The sequence below is a fragment of the Aulonocara sp. 'chitande type north' Nkhata Bay genome, linkage group LG22, assembly GCF_057382095.1.
Source record: "Aulonocara sp. 'chitande type north' Nkhata Bay isolate Kocher_YH1m ecotype deep benthic linkage group LG22, A_spYH_male_GT1.1, whole genome shotgun sequence".
Taxonomy (NCBI): Eukaryota; Metazoa; Chordata; class Actinopteri; order Cichliformes; family Cichlidae; genus Aulonocara; species Aulonocara sp. 'chitande type north' Nkhata Bay.
Genome location: NC_141364.1, coordinates 20,399,010 through 20,419,137, shown reverse-complemented (window position 1 = coordinate 20,419,137; position 20,128 = coordinate 20,399,010). Strand labels below are relative to the sequence as shown.

Genomic DNA, 20,128 nt, shown 5'->3' with positions numbered 1-20,128 from the left:
AAAAACCCGATCAGATATGGCTATGGCCATTTGGGGTTCAGCGGAGCTAATTTATTAGTTTTAGTCGGTGCTTACATTGAATTAAATCTTGGTCTTCTTTCCTAAATAGTGCTCAGGGTGAGGGGGATTGTCTCTGCACTCACTATTAGACTTCAGCTACTTTTACATTATTAGCCAATAGCACATCACACATGAAGACATCACACATTAGGATCATCATCCATCTGTCAAATAAGATTTTCTTCTCTTTCTTTATCTTAAATAATCTATCCTCTAATTTCAGTGTTCCTCGATTTCATTAAGCATTTACTAGTTACAGTAACTACATCAAAATGCCCAGTACCATCTGCAAAGGCCTCTTCATTCTTCAGCTGTGGGTTACTAATGACTGTTACTAATCATGTACCATGCAGCAGTACTGACCCGTGTGCTGAAAGCATTTCTTATCATTTTATCTTCGGTTTCTGGTTTGCTGATTTGACGGTCGATGCCACTCTGTTGTGTTTAAAACGGCGATCTTCACTTTTGTAAAAAGTGTATCTTTTTTTTTTCTTCTCGATAGAAGTTTCAGGAAAGATGCCAACATTTTTTAGTCAAACATTTATTGTATTTGACTATAGCCTCATAGGGGTTTGCTATATTTTCATGTTGCATCTACTAAAGCACCTAACAGTAAATCAGTGTAAGATAAACAATGAGCAACACGTTTAGGCCAGGTCACAGTATTTGCCTGAGCAATGCCAGTTGTAAGCAGTTGTAAGTACTGTAAAAGCTACTGGTGAAACTAATAAAAGGCCAGAAATCCCAAAACTCATGTAAAAGTTAAGTAGAAAGGTAATGAAACTCCAGAAACTCCTACTGCTGTGATTTATGAGGAAGTAAAAGCTTCTATATTTCATCATTTGCGATTTTTTTTTTTTCTCATTAAGTTCATGCAGCAGAAATATGAAGTGGAGGCTGTTTAATGTGGTCCTTGCTTTGGCCCCCTGTGACTCTTGCAGAGCTGATTGATTTCTCTTGATATTTGTGTAACTGCATGACTTCACTCTATAACATAGCTTTCTGGTCCTGATTGAACGCCGCCCTGTGCTGCCCGGCTCCTGCTGATTTTCTGATGGCCCCTGCTGTTTCTCGAAGGCCAGTTTGTCTGCACTGCATCTCAAGCCTCTGTCCCCATTTATTCTTCTCTCCCCCTCCGCCTGTCTTCTGTCTTTCTTCAGCCAGCCTGGTTGCGGCATTGAATTTATTTTCATATGCACCATTTTCTCTGATTCTGCCTACCGCTCGCCCCTTGTTGCCGTCCAAGCCATCAGGGCTTTGCAGATTATACACTGCTCCAAGCCATCTGCTAGAGAGAAGCGTCCTATGGTTTGCGTGTGTCTCTGTGTGTCCTGCCCTTTAGTTTTGGAGACTTGCTGTCCTTCACTTTGACGGCCTTTGTGGAGCTGATGGACCACAGCATCGTCTCCTGGGACACTTTCTCTGTGGCATTCATCAAGAAGGTCAGACCAAGAAAACGTTTCATTAAAGGCAGCCCTGATTTATTAACGGCATTCAGAGTGCTGTTGTTATTCGCTGAATAAAGCTTTGATCGAACATTTACATCATGACATTTACAGCCTCTGCAATGAAGCTTGTCCTATGATAATGTCCCGAAGCTCAATGTCTATAAAAGTGTTTGGCAATGGTTCGATTTTCAGGACATAAACATTAAAGGCAAAAATACTCATTATGAGATGTGTGTTTAATTTTTTCCCTCATCTCAAAGTGTTTCTATTTTTTTTTTTTTTTTTACCTTTGTGACCTCTATGAAATGTGTTTTTGTAAAACATGTTTTCAGAGTTTGTACCTAAGTTTGAATTTAAACTTTTAAAAGTTATGAAATCTTTTCCATCCTATTTTTCCAGGATCCTATTGCCTTAATTTTCAATCAAAAATTGCTATGCAAAATTTAACCGTGTCTGCGACAGATCCTCTAAACGCTTTGCCCTGTTTTTTTCAGATTGCCAGCTTCGTGAACAAGACGGCCATGGACACGGCAGTGCTGCAGCGCTCCCTGGCGATCCTGGAGTCCATGGTGCTCAACAGTCAGGATCTTTACCACAAGGTGGCACAAGAGATCACCATTGGACAGCTTATCCCGCATCTTCAGGGGTATGTGAACGAAATTCTTCTTTTTTAACATTAATCGAGCTCGCTGGTTTCTGAAAAGCTTCATAGTGATAAATGCCTTTAACCTCCTATTTGGACTGTGTTTTAATCACAGGACTGATCAAGACATTCAGACCTACACTATAGCTGTCATCAATGCTTTATTCCTCAAAGCTCCTGAGGAGAAGAGACAGGTGAGGCTGCGGTGCACGCACACACACAAATACACTGCATATACTGTATCGTGCATCATTTCATGTTGCAGTCATCAGCATTTTTCAACTCTAACAGTGTCTAACTGTGTCTTTTGTATGCATCTGTATACGAAACTATAAAACATCTGCAGTGTAGTGCAATAAATAAAACCTGAGTGTAAAGAAGTGCTACCATGCTCCCATTTCTCCAGTCTTTCCCGCACACACACACGCTCTCTCACACATGTCACGCGTTGCCCTGTAGCTCATCACATGATCCCTTGCCCCAGCATCATAGGGTCCAGGGATGCGCTCTGACATTAATAATGAATGATGCTAACACAGAGCCTTTCTCCTGCGCAGCGCACAAAGTTGAAGGCACGCTAGACCGAAACGAGCTTCGCCGCAGTGCTGAAAACAGACTGCGTGTGGCTGTTTATTATCAATTTAACACTTTTTGTCACCGATCTTGCTCAGAGAAGATGTTGTGTTTTATAAGACTCTGTTTAGGGGACAAGCAAGCTGTTTCTCTTTTAGCTCAGGTTACGTGTTTGTGTTATTTCTGCGAACAGGCCGCTTTTAAAACGTGGGGCTGTGGGACCACAAACTAACACTAATCCTGATCGTTTATTTCAGCGTGATGCAGAAGATGTGAGGTGCTGGCTGCACTCTTTTTGTTTTGTTTTTCCTCTAAGGTCAAGAGTGTTTTGTGTGTCTGTGTGCGTGCGTTAAGGACTCGACCATCAGTAGACCTATTATTACAAACCCCCAGACTGTCACCGTTCTGCTGACTCTGTTGCCCCCCACCCCCCTTTCTCCCCTCTCGCCACAGGCTGCTCGGCTGACAGAAAATGTTTTTTTTAACCTCCTCTCACACTTTTTTTTTCTCCTCCACATTCACTCACTCACTCACCCTCTCTGTCTCTCTGTCTCTGACTTTGTTTCTTCACTGCACACGATATGGTAGTATGATGAGCACATTGTGGACATCCTAAATTGTCCCCTGACAGTAAGTGCACCCTTGATTAGCACCCTTTGTAGTTTGCACTGTAGAAGACAACAGTTAGTGCATTTAGTATCCCTTCTTAAGTTCCTTTTTTTCGGATGGCTTTCTTACTTTTTTAATTAATTAATTATGTATTTTTCATTTTTACCCGTCTTAATTCCTCATCGTAGCATGGACAATCCTAAGACGCTTTGTCTTGATATGGCGTTGTGTCTCACTCTCTCTCCCGCTCTTCCCTGTTCCTCCCCACTGTTCTTTCTCCCCCTTTAGGAGATGGCCCATATTCTTGCCCAGAAACAGCTGCGCTCCATCATTCTCAGTGTAAGTCTACCCATACCCTTCTCCTCTTTACCCCTCCAGTGTCTTCCTCTGTCTCCTCCTCTCTGTCTTTGTCTCTCCCTGTTGCTGTTCGAGTTTCAACCTCTTCTCTTCTGTAACAAAAATGACACCTGCCACATCTTTCTCTGTTTCACCCCCTTGGTCGTTATCTCTTGTGGATACTTTTTCCACACCTGTTCCCTTTTGTCTCTTCATCATCTCTCTCCTGTGTGAAATCTCATTCTCCGTCCCCTTTTCCTTCATCTGCCTTCTAATCCTCGCCATTCACATCCAAATCCTCTTATTCCTCTTTGTCATATCTTGTCGTCCTCCGGCATAATCCACTTCTCGCCTTTCTGACCCTAAACCCTTTCCCCTCTCCTTTACTTTTCCCATTTGTCCTCTACGCCATGCAGAATGTGATCCGGAGCAACACGCCCATTAATGATGAGATGGCACATCAGCTGTACGTGCTGCAGGTTCTCAACTTCAACCTGCTCGAGGACCGCATGATGACCAAGATGGATCCTCAGGACCAGGTGTGGAGTGGGACAGTCAATCAAAACGGGTGGTGGTGGGTGTGAAAAGGGAGGGAGGTAGATTATCATCTGCAGCGGCTTCATTTCTCAGCTCAACAAAGATCCCAAACAGACTGCTAATACGTTAAAAGCATCCCTGAATAGAAAAACACTGTAACGACTGGATGGATCATAGACTGACTTTCAGGTTCGTTGGAATTGTACAAACTCTGTTTTTGCCGTATATACTCTGTTACCATGTGTGTTTGTACCTCTCCCCCCATTTTTACAATCATTAATCTTCTGTTCAGTGGCTCGTGGGTTGTTTGGGCTGGAAGCATCCAAAATAATAATAATTTTGGCTCAATATTTAAATCGGGGAATTGGCTACTGTCCAGATTGCCTAGGGAGCTGCGAGACCCCAGACGATGGAGAATGAGGGTGAAAGATTTTAAGACTGTAAAGTGGTAAATGGAAGAAAAGACTGATGGGTTTGTGAGCAGCGCTTTAACATTCCTCTCTGTGTGTGCAGGCTCAGAGAGACATCATCTTTGAGCTTCGGAGAATCGCCTTCGACGTAGAGTTGGAGCCCAACAACAGCGGCAGCATTGAGAAACGCAAGTCGATGTACACCCGCGACTACAAAAAGCTTGGCTTTATTGTAAGTCTTTTTAGAGGGCTTCGTTAATCCGCTTCCTCTCTGATGTTATCCTCCTGGTAAAAAAAGCTTCTTTTAAACATATCGCAGCTAGTGCAATAACAGGCTGTATATCAAAGATAAACAAAGCTGACATGATGTCACCCACTGGTTTGAAAACTTCCTAAAGTTAATGATTTTGGCTCCTGTGGTCTTTGAAAGCCACATATCACAAGTGAAGTGGAGATCTCACTGAGAAACTGAGGATGTTCCACACTTACACAGGATAGTCGTGACCCAAAGGTTACTGATTCATCGTTCTTTGACAATGAAAAGAAGAAAAGGACTATCATGTTGTATTAACCTGTGACTATAAACTCATCATGCTTATGCTTTGGCTTTGCTGTTCATACCCAGTAGCTACGTTTTTTGTACAGCCTTGGATGCAATGTACCAAAATAAGTATAGTATTGTGGAATGTGTGTGTTCATGTGTTGCTTTTGTGTTGTATGCAGCAGTCTAACTATGGCATAAGAACTTAAGCAAAGCCACTGTGGCTTGGTGTAAGCCCAGAGCCGTTTCGGGGCTCTTCCCATTCACACTCCGACTGCAGTGTGCTCAGTAGAGATAAGGCCAAATTGGCCTGTCTTGTCTCCACTGTGTGGAGAAAACCCACCCTAAAAATCCTTAGTCTGCTTTCAGTGCACCTCAGTTTGCACAGACACACACATACATACTCCGCGTGCACACATATAAAACTCATCGTTCTCTAGATCAGCCTTATCACTCCTGAGAAAAGTTGTTTACCTTCTAATATACGCAACTTCTATGCAGTAGATATTGTTGGACATGCTGGGAGATTGTTCACATTTGATTAGATATGCATGTGCCACGTAGTCTATTTCTGGTTTAAGCCTATAAGTCTGCTTGCTGTCAGGCAGAATTACAAAACTGATGAGCCAGGTCTCACTGTCCTCCATTTCTCTTTCATCCTCCGCTTCCTTTACTCGTCTTCCTGTTGCTGTCCTCTTCAGTATTCTGCGTCACATTTAAAAGTCAAGAAGATTCTCGGAGTGACGCGTCTTCGCGTGTATCTGTGCATTTAATTGTTAGTCGTCTGCAATGTCTGGAAATAATTACGTCTGACAGACTTTCAGCACAAACGGTTTCTTCCTGCATGTCTGATGCAATATTTAGATGTTAAAAGTAGTGCCTGTGTTTTTGTTATTTAAAAGTTTTGAGTCTGATTGTTGAATATTGTTGAATATTTTAGTATAAGTTAATATTTCATATTGTTCCTTCCCCATGGCCCTTCGCTTCCAGTTAGAGTTACTTACTATATTTCGAAATTTACTTGAGTTTAGTGTCGTAACTACGATATCCATCTCCAAAATGTCAACTTTTAGCCCAATAATCTTTTGCATTTCACCTACTGTGGAAGATATTTTAAGTGTTTATACACTAGTAGAAGATATTCAGACTCTCAACAGACAGATATATATATAAACACCTAGCAAGGCTTGGAAAACAACCTTTTTAGTAGTTTCCATTGTAGTAGATCTTACAGGGTATCAGCCATGAGTGTGAAGATCATGTATCTGTTTAATAATCAGCGACAAGTGGTGTATTTGTTTTTACTTAACAGATTTCAAGTGGGCAGAGCTCTAGTTTTAAAAATAAAGTCTGCACCAATTATAATTTTGCATTATTTTAACCTAAATCTAATTACAGTGGGTTATTTGAGACTGCCAGCCTGCTGCGAATAAATCAGATCAATCCACACCCACACACTCCTCAGTACTTTTCTACTGTTTGTTTAGTGTTTTTTTTATTAACATTGTCTTTAATGGAATCAAAAGCTTTGAGGGGCTTTAAAAGGATGACTTCCTGCTCCACTAATGCGGCCCTAAAACTCCAAGTTTCCTCCCTGACAGAAGGAGTGTTTATGTTGTGCATGTGATCCCTCAGCTGGGGGGGAAAAGGGGAAATGGGATGTTTAATCGATTATATCAAAGAGATTAAAGGTTAAAAAGAAGATTTGGTGAAATGTGTTTAAAAACATGTCTCACACTGCACCTCTGTTTTTCTCAGAACCATGTGAATCCAGCTGTGGATTTCACCCAGATTCCTCCAGGCATGCTGGCTCTGGATAACATGCTGTACTTTGCCAGGCACCACCAGGACGCTTACATCAGGGTAAGCACGCACGTACAACCCTAACGCACACACAAATGCCGCACAGAGATTCCTGTAGTGTCCTACAAAAGCCTCACTTCCCTCCAGCTCATTCAGTCACTGAAGTTTCTGGCTCGTTCTCAACACATCTTTCAGTAAAACTGCATTTCACGAGGTTTCTCAGCCCTGACGATAAAACTTATTTAATTTCTTTCACCGCCAGTCTCTAAACAATGCTGCACTGACATTAAGTGCTTTTTGTCATCCTTTCATGATAGCCAGCATGATTTTATACAGCTTTCATCATTATGTGTGTGACGGTTTCTAGACACGATTGTGGGAAAAGAGAAGCGTTAGTGGTGCCCGCTCAGCCCTTATCAGACGAACAGTGGGAGAAAACACAGCCTTCAATTCCACAAATGAAACTGTCGCCAGCTAAAATGATTGGGACCTTGATGGCCTCGGTTATGGCGTGCTGCCACCATCCACGTAATTAGAGTGGGGTTTTTTGCTGATGACTTTTATGTGTAGATTTAATTTATGTTAATCCACGAGCTCTAAGGGGTCAGATAAGGTCAAGAAAAAGACTTATAGTTTCTACCTCAGTGTTTATTAGTAAAATACCTTCAGTGTGACATTGAACCCTTTTAAAAGGGTTTAAGGCCCCTGCACCTAATTAGTGTCAAAAATGCAATGCGTGCTAATGCTCACCTGTCACTGCAGCAGGTAGCTCTGAATGTTTGATTTTACACCGGATAGACTTCCTGACACAACTCCAAAGGGCATTTGTTTCCCAGGCTGGAATTAAACCAGCGACTTTTCGCTTTTCCAAGTGAATCTGCTTTAACCAAACCCAGTAAATGCTATTAATTCCTGTCAGTTAACCTGTCAGAGTGGAACACAGCGCAACATTACAAATTATTCTTCACATAGAGCTGGGGTATCAAACATAGGATCTGTGGGCCAGAATCGGCCCAGCAAAGACTCCCATCCGGCCCCTTGGATGGCTTTGGAATATACGAAGGAGGACATAAATTATGGCTTTTCCTACTGATAAAAACACCACTCACTGCTATTCATTCTGCACCAAAGTAATGAAGTAATAGATTAAAAAAAACCCCGAAATTACAGTGAAAAATCATGAACTTTTCTATCAAATATATAGAAGCAAAAATTAAAAGAAACAAAACAAAAAAAAAAAAATTTCTGTAAATTAGGAAACATTCAGTTTTTTAATTAGTCTGAGCAATTTGCTTTTTTTTTTCAGCCTTCGGGCAACACACTCACCAGAAATGTCTTTTTTTGTTTTATAGCCCTGAGGAAATACAGTCCTTATTTCTTGCCTGGCTTATTTTATAACCTCTTGTTTCCAGATTGTCTTGGAGAACAGCAGTCGAGAAGACAAACACGAGTGTCCGTTCGGCCGCAGCAGCATCGAGCTGACCAAGATGCTGTGCGAGATACTGAAAGTGGGCGAGCTCCGTAAGTCTATATCAGCAAACGCACACACACACGCACACACACACACACACACACACACACACACACACACACACACACACACACACACACACACTTTGCACACACTTTGCACACACTTTGCACACACTTTGAATAAAGACATAAAAAAACCCAAGATGCTTTACATGCAGAGATGCATATAGTTGTGTGCAAGAATACAAACATCCAGAGACACAAGTACACACAGCCCCTAACTGTTAAGATGAAAGCAACCATTATGCCCTGTAATTGTGCTGCCAGGAGTTCATTATTTAGTGATGCACCTCGCCCCCACGGAGCCCCTTTTCAGCCTAATATGCCGCCTCTGGACGGCACACTGCGCAGAGAAAGAGACGCTGTGCCTACGTCCACTTCAAATTGATGTGCCCTTTTCATCTGTCTTTACTTGTTTAAATTGCTGAGCTGGTCTCGGTTCCAATCCAGACTGACCCCTGCTGCTGCCTGTGGGGAGGAAGGAGGCATTTTTAGCTCAGTTTTAAACAGATCTGCCCTTTTCTTCTGCTTATATTCTTTTTTTCCAGAGGAGTTGGCTGCAGTGCAGGTTTTTGTTTTTTTATACTCTTGTCGGAAAATTGTCCCGATAAAAGTACCAAGCTAGGTTTCAATACCAGATAAGAAAGTGTGGAAACACTGCTTTTTTTAAACGTATTGTAATTGCCCTGTCTATTTTAAACATGCTCTTATCTCTGCCAGACTGAGCTCTAACGCTACATTTCTATCCCCGACTTTCCTACCTTGGTCACATTCTGCCTGCTCTACTTTTATCCCGCGAATGACCTGTAGACACGTCCTGACCGGGAGAGATGGGCTGGGTGAGTGCAGGGCACCGGTGGTGTGTGAAAACATGCTGAGCTTTTAGTTTTTCATGTTTCAGTGATCACTTTCATTCTACTCTGTGTTTGCCTGATGATTCTTTGCAGCAGATCTCTGGGTTATATTTATATTCCGTGTATGTCAGTGCTCTTTTTTTTCTTTTTTTAAATCCAGTGCTTCACTCCACGTGCCCTTTAGGCCTTTTCTCTTAGCAGACTGAAATTCTTCACTTCAGTCTCTCTTAGAAATATCAGTTTGACCTCATTCGTACCAAAATACAGATGAAACAGCCAGACTTGTCCCTAAATAGGGAAACATGTGTATCTCTAAGGCTTTTTCTAAGCTTCGAATTGAAGGGCTTATGCAACAGAGCTGGATCCCTGGGATGAATGCCAGACTGTCATTATAAATAAAACTTTCTGTTTTTGAGAGACTTTCTCCTTCAAATACAGTCCAAATTTCCCCCCCTCCCAAAACAAGATTTGGGATTCACTTTGAAATGTAAGAGCCGTGATGCCAGCTTTTGAACTGTGCACTCATAACGAGCCGGATGGTCCCTCTCTTCTTTAGCCCGAAGGATGCGACTAAGCTGATGATACTGTTATGTTATGACACAAAAAAATTCCCCTCCAGGACCGGATGCCCTAGTTGAATTATAGCAGTGACCTTGACTCGTACTTTTCAGCCTTTCAGTCCCCAGTGGCTGTATAATGTCCCCTTTACTGAGGGTGTTAGTCTGGGACACTGAACATACCATTAATATTTATGATGCAGCAGACTGTGTTTATGTATTTGTGAAATGGGAGGGCAGATAAGAATTGCAAAGGTGAACCCATAACCTGCAGAGAATGACCGATCTATCTGCGATATTATGCTCTGCTGACATGATAACGGCACATACGCCTGGTTAAAACATGACACGATGGCTTTATACATAAGTAGGCCATCGTTGGGTACAAGGTTTTAAAAAAAATGGATGTAGAGGGAATGAAAGGAAACAAGGCAAACACTGGGGACAGGAGAGAAAAGACAACATTTCGATATATTTTTATTTACTGAGCTCTAAATCTTAATCTTCTCATCCATCTCCGTCAGAGCTCCAGTAAATATTTGCTCAGTCTCACACTCTTTGAACATTGTATGAGTCCAATCCTTATGAGAGGATGCCACTGTGCCCCAGAGTACTCATAAGCTGCATTGCTTTTCTCCTGTAGTGAGCTAAGTGCATTTTCATACACACCCCATTAGCCCTGTGTATATTAACACACACTAATGAACGTACGAGTAGGACAAATGTAACATGGGCCTGGCAGGTGCTTAGAGAGTGACGGCTAGTCATTAATAGAGTGTGCGTGCGTGCGTGTAGCACTTTCCCCAGAGAGATGATGGTGGAGAAATGAGTCTTGGCTCTACACTGACATCATTTGGTTGACCTTTCGTTGGAGAAACAGTGAAATACCTGACACTAATGAGGATGTTAGAACTTTTCTCTTTTTATCAGCTTTGATGGTATTTAAGCCAACATACTGTTGTGCGTTGTTCCACCAGTAACTTAAAATGTAACAGCGACGTTTCTCTTTATTGTAAGCGTTTGTACTGTGGAAAAAACTGTCTGTTTCTTGTTCACTACAAAAAAGTATGAAAACTAAGTCATGGACGAATAAATCTGACTCTTGACAGTTTGGAGGGCGGAGCCCAAAGGCCCTAATGTGATTGGTCACTTTCAAAGTGGTGACACCTCCACCTCTGTAAATGACAGACCACATTGGTGCTAGAGATGGCAACGTTGTTTGGCCAGTTGGTAAACAGTTTTGGATAGGGCATCTAACATAGGTGGAGTTGCCATAGTAACATCACCTATTTAATTTAGGACTTACATTTTAAATTAAGTCTGTGGCTGTGAACATTTTTTTATGTTGTTGTTGATGTTTTGCTACTGTGTATTTTGTACTATGCTATTAACACGACACATTAACGCTAGCAAGTCTGGTTAGTTCTTAGAAGATTAACTGGTAGCTTGAATGTGTTTGCTAAATGTCTGGATAATTAGATGAATGGGTTTCAGATTTTTAGCGCTGACTTGCATCCTGCTGTCAAGATAAACTGTAAAAGCTTTGTAAAAACCTTGTTGAGCTTATAAGTTTTTATGCAGCCCCATCGCTACAGCCCAGTAGTTCAATCAAAGACTGAAAAACATGAAGAAATTTAGTAATGGCTGGTGTTGTTTTTTGCCAGCCATCTACATGGTGATGCTTTTATTATGAGTGTGCTGCTAAGCTATTTCACCACTCATCTCAAAGCACCACTCTGACTCCTGTAAGCACAGTTGCACACGAGCTGCTGGAACGTCTGCATCCATCACTGTAAAACAGTAACTTAAATGTTCTTGTGAATAATGTTCCACCACACAGTCTTAGTGCTGCAGAAGATAAATAAGAAATTGATACACTGAGAAAGCTGTACTCCCTAAAACTTTGATGCTACCGAGCTACACGCTGATGCAAAGCTGCAAAACAGGAAAAAAGTGTTCGCTTTTTTTTTTCTTTTTTCTTTTTTTTAAAAAATCTGCTCTGTATCCCTTTGTGGATAAAGGCAGAAGAAAGAGACCGTGGATTAATGGTGACAGCAGCGACGTCTCTGTGGCTCATTTTCTCTCTCCATCTGTGTGAAATGCAAGTATGGCTCTGGCACGCAGACGCTCTCTTCTTGTTTTCTCACGAGGATGAAACGCGGAGGGATTCTGGATTTGCCGGGGCCTGCTGAAGTTGCCTTTCTTCCCTGCTCGCATCTTCAAGCGCTTTCATTCTAACCACATTTTTCTCACTTTTCTCAATTTTCGTTCTTGCTTTCATGCATCCTCCTTTTTTTATTTGTCCCTCTTGGTGTGTCTGAAGAACATCTGTCCCGCTCAGACTTGTAGTCCTTTCTCCTGCTTTTATGGTCTCGGTTGCTGTCTTTTCCCATGAATTTGACAAAAATGGCACAAGCACACCAGAAAGTAGCATTATACCATTGTCTAAAAGAAATACTATATAATCCACTCATGAATCTGCAGTGATAGTTTTCTTAGTCCTCGCTCAGGTGAACAAACTTTCTTCTATTCTGTTTTTCTATTCCACTCTATCCGTGTTTTGAGACCTTATAGTATTTTGCCTTTGTTGCTGTTGTTCAGATGTCACTGTACATATTTGATCTGCACAAAGGAGGCAAGCTTATATCAGCGCTGATAGAGCCTACATAATTCATAACAGCAGGTGTCACTCTCTGTCCTGCCTCCCAGTCTCTCTTTCTCAATTACTTCCATTAATACATACCTGTCCTGGCTCTATTTCTCCATTTCTGATGCCTCGCTTCGGATCCTAAAAGATTAATTGTCCCAACAGTGTTTCTGCTGGAACACGGGGCCTAATGGAATCTGTGTCTTTGAGACGCCGAGCCATGACTTCTCTCTCCCCGCTTAAGCCGGCCCATGGAATATTTATGAAGTTATTTAGAACAGGCCAGGCATGGTGAGTAATGGCCCTGCTTGGTGATTCACGGTGTGTCGTCTCTGTGCTGAGATGGAGAGCTGGGTGGTGAGGCATGGCGGGTCCAGGTAGGACGCACGCATGCTAGCAGACACGGATGCCAAAATCAAAAGGAGACCAAACCCCATTTCTAAGAACACAGAGAGAGGCAGACTGACGGTCACGTGATGTTCTTCAGGTTTGTTTCTGTGTCTTTCTTTAGAAAGCCATCAGCCAAGGTCAGAACAAAAGGCCGTGTACAGCACTTTGGTCAAATTCACTGTACATTTCAGCACATGAGCAGCATCGCAATAAGGAACATTTACAAAATTCTCTTAATTCAGTTTTGTTGTTTATATCGCCTCATCTGTGTATCTCTTACTTTAAGCAAAAATTTATTATACTGTTCATATATTTGCACCGCCTTCTAATATTCTAATAAACTCTAAGTGACGCTAGTTAGAGAGTAACGGGGCTGTTGTGATACATATGGCTAGTTGAGTCCAGTCACTCAAAGGTTTGTGTGTGGACTTGTGTGTATGTAGTATGTCCAAGCCCAGCAGGTGACTCAGAGTCATCCAAACTCATTAACCTCCCCTGCTGTTACCCAAAAAACAACACACACACTTCCACACATACACGTACAACCCTTGAGAGGTAACACAGTGTGAGATTAAAAGGCTGCTATGTGTTCGGACTGGGCCGCAGTGTGCCAGTGAGATGTAGTTTTTGCACACACTCACAGCCGCGAAATGGATATTCATGTTGGGACATGCAGCCATACACTCATGCAGAAGAGTAAATAGCAGCCACAAATATCATATCTCACATTCTCAGGCTTTTTAATCAGTCCGTTTCAAATGGAAAGAAACAGCTTCACAGCTTTAAAATGTATTTCATTACGACTTTATGGTTTCTGATTGTTTTCTATGGCACGTTAGTGTCTGTAGTCGCTATCTTTGCTATCTGTACCTTAACTAATTTCTATCCGTGAGCACATCTGAGGGACGAACGTGCATTACACACCATGTGGTGCATAAAACAGTAAAACAAGCACAGAGGACGCATTGCTCAGGGATGAAATTCTACCTCCTGCTCGTATGTCACACGCTGCGGGGAGGCCAACGCAGCATAAGAGCAATAAAGCCGTGCCAAATATTCAACAGTGTCACTACTTCAGAAAATCATATCAAACAAGAATAAGCTCAAACTTGCCACCGGTAAATGGTCCTTGAAGTATCCGTGACTCAGCTCGCAAGGTATTTATTTTCATCATAAAATGTTTCTGATATTCTGGAGATTTCCTAATGCTGGGATATTTTTAGTGCCTAGCAGCAGAGTTTGCTCTGCAGGATTGATTTGAGACTTTTGGATTATGTTTTCCAGCCTAAAACTTGTAACCTAGCATGAGTCCAAGCACATCAGAAGTAATCGATTTTGAGTCATTTCACTTTTGATAGCATTATTCACACTTCTGATTTGACGAGGCATTTTCCAAATTCAGCAACTTCTCCAACTACAAGTATTAAAGTGTACAAACATTAAGTTTTAGCTGTGCATTGACGTGGAAGCCGATCGTCAAATCACAGCTGCCACTGCAAGCCACCTCCTTTGTAATTCTCCCTCAGTGAATCAGGAGGAGATGATGGCAGAAGGATGTAAAGGCCAAGCGCAGAATCCCAAGTATCCCTCGAGTCATGACATGAGCATCTATTTGGCAGTCAGCAGCCACTTCTCACAGTTGTCAGTTGCAGGCTTGTGTTAACTGGGGGGAGGATAGCATTCTTCAGGGTTTTCCACTTCATAGCCTCGGGCATACACCAGTAAACGGATTGTAAATTTGAGAGCACAAACAACAACAAACTTGACAGATGGGTGCTTGAGAATCTCAATTTTTGAGCATCATTGGCATTTTCCAGAAACTCCCGTCCCCTGTCAGTTCTCAGCATGTTGTGATATACTAAAGTGGCTCAGTGGATGAAACATAAGCCAGCCTACGCAAGTGCTGCCGATCTAAATTTTGCTTGTATGTGTTTTTTGCTCTTGGAGGTCCTTGGATGTAATTTACCAGCAAACCATGCTCTCAACAATCTGTTTCCCCAAAAGACCTCTTACTGGCAGGCTGTCGAGGGTGAAATCAGACAATACAAAACCGCTGAGGTCTAGCGTCTTTATATAGTTGTAAAAGCACCAAAAGGTAGCTGCTGCGGAAGCTGAGAGTTACAAACGGGACAAAGTTTTCTGTGCTGTTAAAATGAAGGACGATGTGAATATGGTGTAAATGCACGTTTCTTTCCTATCAGATACAAAATGAGATCAAATGCAAAATTCTATCAGTGTAATCAAATATTCAAAAGAGGCCATTTCTGCGCTTGGAGGTTAAATTGTGGTTGCTAGCTAGTTGTAGTTTGCATGGAAGATGCGGCTTGTCTGCAAATATTTGGCATTTATTCCCCGAGCTGTAGTGAAACATGAAAAAGTACAACACGACCTAAACTGAGACAATATGGCTTCAAAGTAAAAGCAAAAGTTCTCTCTTTCCAGTTTGTGACACAGGTTTCACAGGTTTCTACCGCTTGGTGAGCAGTTTGCAAGTGTTTGCAGACCAGTTGATGTCTTTCATACAACCTACTCTAACTGAAGTAATCATGGGGCGATTTTCAGCACAGAGCCTTACCATCACTTTCACAGTAGTGACTGCCAGCAACCAGTTGTCAACCAGATGGGGAATAAAGCTTTTTTCCTTAGTGACCAGTGGGTAAATGGGGCTTTAGCAATCAATGAAACCAATTGGGGAATACATCTTTTTGACCACTGATTGCCAGATGGCCACTGCTGGGTCTCTAGGCCTGCATGCCTGGGGCGTTACGCAGCATTTGTTCCTTTCCAAAAAGTGAGGGCATTCCCAGATTAAAAGGAAAATGCACGTTATCGTTTGCACCTGACGCAGCTACAATCTTATAAGTCTATTATTTTTACTCGATGCACAGTACCTGTGTATGAATATGTTTCGTTCGCTCGTGCAGGCTGTGTTTGTGTGCATACCGCACTAATGCGCGAACACATATGTGCATGTAAGCTGGATCATTTTCTGTTGTTTTGTAATGATTAACAAACAATTCTGGTTTTTTGCATTTGGACCGCCGCAGACAGATTGTGTGTTTGTTTACGTAAGCATGACTCACGCCATCTGAGATATTCCTTCAGAAGAATCTGGCACGAGGCATAATAGAGTGCATGGTTTAGCCCCCATATTTTGCATATTAAGATATAAGTTGTGTTTAGTACCTTTAATAATTGCAACCCAGGCACAGCAGACTCACAAAACTCACAGCTGGATGCAAGCCTCATTGTAGCTGAGAAAGGAAGTCTGTGCGAGCAGATGCTGTGAAATTTGTTGGATTTCTGTCTCAGTCCACAGCGCTGATGGATTCACTCTGTCTCATTTTCCTTTCTCTCCATCTGTTACCCTCCTATCCTTTGCTCTTCCCCTGTCCTCTAATGCTTCTTGACCATTGTGAGCAACACCACATGCTAAAGTGGTTTTGTTATGCAAATGAAAGCCCCCGAATTTCGAGGCTCCGACTTTTCCCTGTTTTTCATCCTTATCTAATCTGCATCCCTCCCTATAATGGCACAGTTGTTGTTGTTAGGAGATTCCAAATAAAACAAATGTAATATTTTGAACAAATGGTTTCCCGTTTATGTCTTGCATCTCTTGCACTGCCTCTTTTTCTTTTCTTTTTTTAATCTTGCATTCCTGAGCAGAGCCTTGGACCAGCGACCCCCTTTCTGCTGGCATCCTTATTTAATGATCATTAGTTTCATGATTGAGATACTTTAATCAGAGCAGAGCCTTGCTGGTCTGGCCCAGATATTGTAAAGTTTTTATTGTTATTTCACATAGATTCCCGCCCCAAAATCTCATTGACCGTGCATTTGAAAGGGACACACTGACCCTATAACATTTGGCAGGGTCTTAATAGGCTCGTAGGATCATTAAAATCCCTGCTGAATTCATGTAGCAGTCTAGCACATAGATGGATCTACAAAAGCTCTCTCCCCTTAGATCCAGTATATTAGTAGAAACGCTACGCTTTGATGCATATAGGTTAGCTTTGATGTGTTTATTTTAAGCCTGATATCCATTACTTATGTGGTTTTAGTGACACTGTGCTGTAGAAATACACAGTCATGCAGCCAGCTGTGGTTTGCATCTCTGTGTACCTGCTGCTTTGGCATCCTGTACACTCACGCAAACAGTGACTGGATCCGAAAGATGATGCTGACGCTGCTTGCTGGACACACACACATACGCATGCACACATTCACACATTCACACACGCTCTCCCCTCATCACAGTTGGACATGAGGCCATGCTGGTATTGTAATTAGAGTGGGGATGACACTTTTTGCTGTGTATTCATGTGGCATAGCTGCAAGGTGACTCTGAGAGTTGTTGTGCTTGCTTTGTGCACGCTCACAGACACGCATGCACACAAACAAATACACAGCAGACCTTGACAGATGTCAGGATGGCATTCAGCCTCTGTCTTCCTCTCACACATGCATAGAGATGTGCGCTCATTCTCTTTGGGCAAATGCTTAGTCACCTCCCTCATGTCCACGACTCATCTGTTTGGTCGCCAGTTGAGTAATTAGCTTTCAGCCGATGTCACCGAGTCCTCGGAGCGATCACGTCGAATGGACTCTAATAACATGACGGGTGATGGCGGCGTACACACGCAAACGCGCACACAAGTCCACTTTAGGAACGTGACAGTGACCCTTGAAAGCAGCCCACGTCCCAGAAGATGGATGAAAGGAGAGGAGAACTGCCCGAGCCCCCTGAGTGGCCTCGTCTTCATGATTAAATTTGTTGATGTCGTGGAACATCACTGTACCGATGTGTCTAATTTAGTCTGCAGCCAATGGCTTTGAACTCCTCTCTGCTGACAGAACTTTAACATCCTATCAGTCAGGCCATGAGCTACTGAAGCAGTGTTAAAAAAAAAAAAAAAGTTCACATACGCCTTCGAGTTGTGATTCTGAATTATACATTTTCCAGTATTTTATAATATTGCTTTCCCTTTGGTGAAAAGAACTATAAAAATATCAACGTTCTTTTAAAAATTCATTCAAAAAGCCTAAACTTGCTCCTACAGCACCAGAAGTCTACTTATTATTTTATTACAATTGGTATAGATGATTTAAAAAGAGCCGATGAAGATGGTGCGTCTACACAGATGGCAAAACAATGTAGCAAAAACGTGTCAGGAACAAGTGGCAGCCTGTGAAGCTGCAGAGTCGATGCAGACGTGTCAAAAAGTGCAGTTCCTCAAAGGGCCAGAGATGTGAAAATGCCAAGGCTTACAGCAGAAATAAATATGCTTTCAGCCTGGTACAGAAAAAAAAACAAAACTTGTCTCAGTAGCCAGACAGCTGCATGGGCATGAATTTCTTTTAATAACTCGCTCGTTTACATTTTTAATGGTTATGCATCTTTTTAGTGGCCGGTGGCTGCAGACGCAGGTATCTGCAGATATTAGCTGTCTGCTAAGTTTCACCTCCGCTAATTGGAGTCGCTGAACTGAACCTCATGACTAAAAAAACGTGTTTAGGGTGCTGGTGAATTTTTCATGCAGTTTTCTAAATAAATGGCTTGCTGTGCATTTACTGGAAATAACGGACTGTCCGAGAAGTGTGTGCTCCAGTTTTTTTACAGTAGGTGAAATTCTATACTTATTTATATTTAGCACTAATTAGCAGGTATGTGTCGGTCCAGTGCACCTACACAACTGTGAGTGCTTTGAGCTTAGCAGGCAGACTGATTTGCTAAAGCGGAGGCTTCCACAAACCAGTCTGTGCAGTCTCTATTTGTATCGTGCTGTTTTGGTTTGCTTCTTTTTTCTATTCTAACTTGAAAGCTAAATTTATACCTTCAGTTCTTTCTTGTATATTTTGTCTGTCAGCTGTCGCTGTCTCTTCATTAATCTGAATGAGATCAAAGCTGTTATAGGGGCCTCATCTTAAGTTGCAGAACTTCTTGTTTTTCCTCTCTGGTTTTTCACAGCAATGGCTTTTTGTTTTGGGTCATTATCTGCATGCCCAGATGTTTCTGTCTTTCAGATTTAATAATAATTTGAAGACCTACGTTTAGCCAGTGATGGGTGTTACTCTCTCTCAGTTCATCAGTCCTTCAGCTAAGCTGGACGTCAGGGTGTCTGTCCGTACCGACGCAGTTCATAGAAATCATTGTTTCTCCTACAGTTTTGGTCAGAATTGAGCTATCATGTCACTGAGCTTCCGGTTCTCTTCGGGATTTCAATGATCTGGAAAAAATAGCTTAACAGGCAGTGATTGAAACAGAGCATAGAATTGTTTGCATAGCCTCAAGCAGGAAGAAACAGGCATCAGTCACTACAAAGGCAACTATCTGTACCACCAAAGATGCTCTTTCATCATTTTCTGTTGAAAAAAGTATTGAACCAATGTTCTGCTGACCAATGTGAGCATATGGTCAAGCATGATTTAAATGAGCCATTATAGTGTCCTGTTACTTACTCTGAGCGATACAGGCACTGAACATCTGTATATGCAGATGGATGAAACACACACAGGACAAAGAATACTCATTAGAGCTGGGTTATAATATCACTCCAAGTGTCTGCTGTGGCCCCATATGCTTGGCCAGAAAGAGTCATAAATTGTGACTTTAACTGAGTATGAGTTCACGGCCGCCCTGCTGTTTCAGACTGTGTTTAGCCAGCTACAAGCAGAGTTCAGTATCTGGGTGTGTGTTCAATGATGTGAGTCTTCATAAAGTCATCAAAATATAAACTCATGGTGTAATTTACTTTCAAAACACGCACACACACACACACACACACACACACACACACACACACACACACACATATATATATATATATATATATATATATATATATATATATATATATATATATATATATATATATATATATATATATATAGAGAGAGAGAGAGAGAGAGAGAGAGTAAAATGTTACTTGAAATATGAAATTTACACTAACTTTCTTAATGGAAAAAGACCAAAAATCAGTTTTTTTTTTGGTAGAATACAGATGAACTCTTAAGTAGGAAGTTGTTGTTGTAATGGTCTGGACTTTATTATGGAAAATGAACGTCTTGCTTTAATAAAAAAGAGCTGAAACCAGCAATTGAGACATTAAACTCAGTAAGAAAATTTTTACTTTACTAACTTTACTTTATTGATTTATATAGCACTCTTCACAGGATAAAAAACA

At 41.7% G+C, this 20,128-nt stretch overlaps 1 protein-coding gene across 5 annotated transcripts in view; it reads left to right on the top strand.

The window, feature by feature from the left end:
* Nucleotides 1–20,128, top strand: part of elmo1 (engulfment and cell motility 1 (ced-12 homolog, C. elegans)) — a 105,607-nt gene that overhangs the window by 54,972 nt on the left and 30,507 nt on the right. For 3 of the 5 annotated variants that reach the window (XM_086279165.1, XM_086279163.1, XM_086279164.1), the window contains 9 exons: nucleotides 1,403–1,502; nucleotides 2,003–2,154; nucleotides 2,267–2,345; nucleotides 3,313–3,354; nucleotides 3,622–3,672; nucleotides 4,086–4,208; nucleotides 4,720–4,848; nucleotides 6,916–7,020; nucleotides 8,373–8,481. In XM_086279165.1, the coding sequence (XP_086135291.1) occupies nucleotides 1,403–1,502; nucleotides 2,003–2,154; nucleotides 2,267–2,345; nucleotides 3,313–3,354; nucleotides 3,622–3,672; nucleotides 4,086–4,208; nucleotides 4,720–4,848; nucleotides 6,916–7,020; nucleotides 8,373–8,481 (890 nt within the window). The remainder of the gene's footprint in view (nucleotides 1–1,402; nucleotides 1,503–2,002; nucleotides 2,155–2,266; nucleotides 2,346–3,312; nucleotides 3,355–3,621; nucleotides 3,673–4,085; nucleotides 4,209–4,719; nucleotides 4,849–6,915; nucleotides 7,021–8,372; nucleotides 8,482–20,128) is intronic. The other 2 variants (XM_086279167.1, XM_086279166.1) reach the window with 1 other exon arrangement.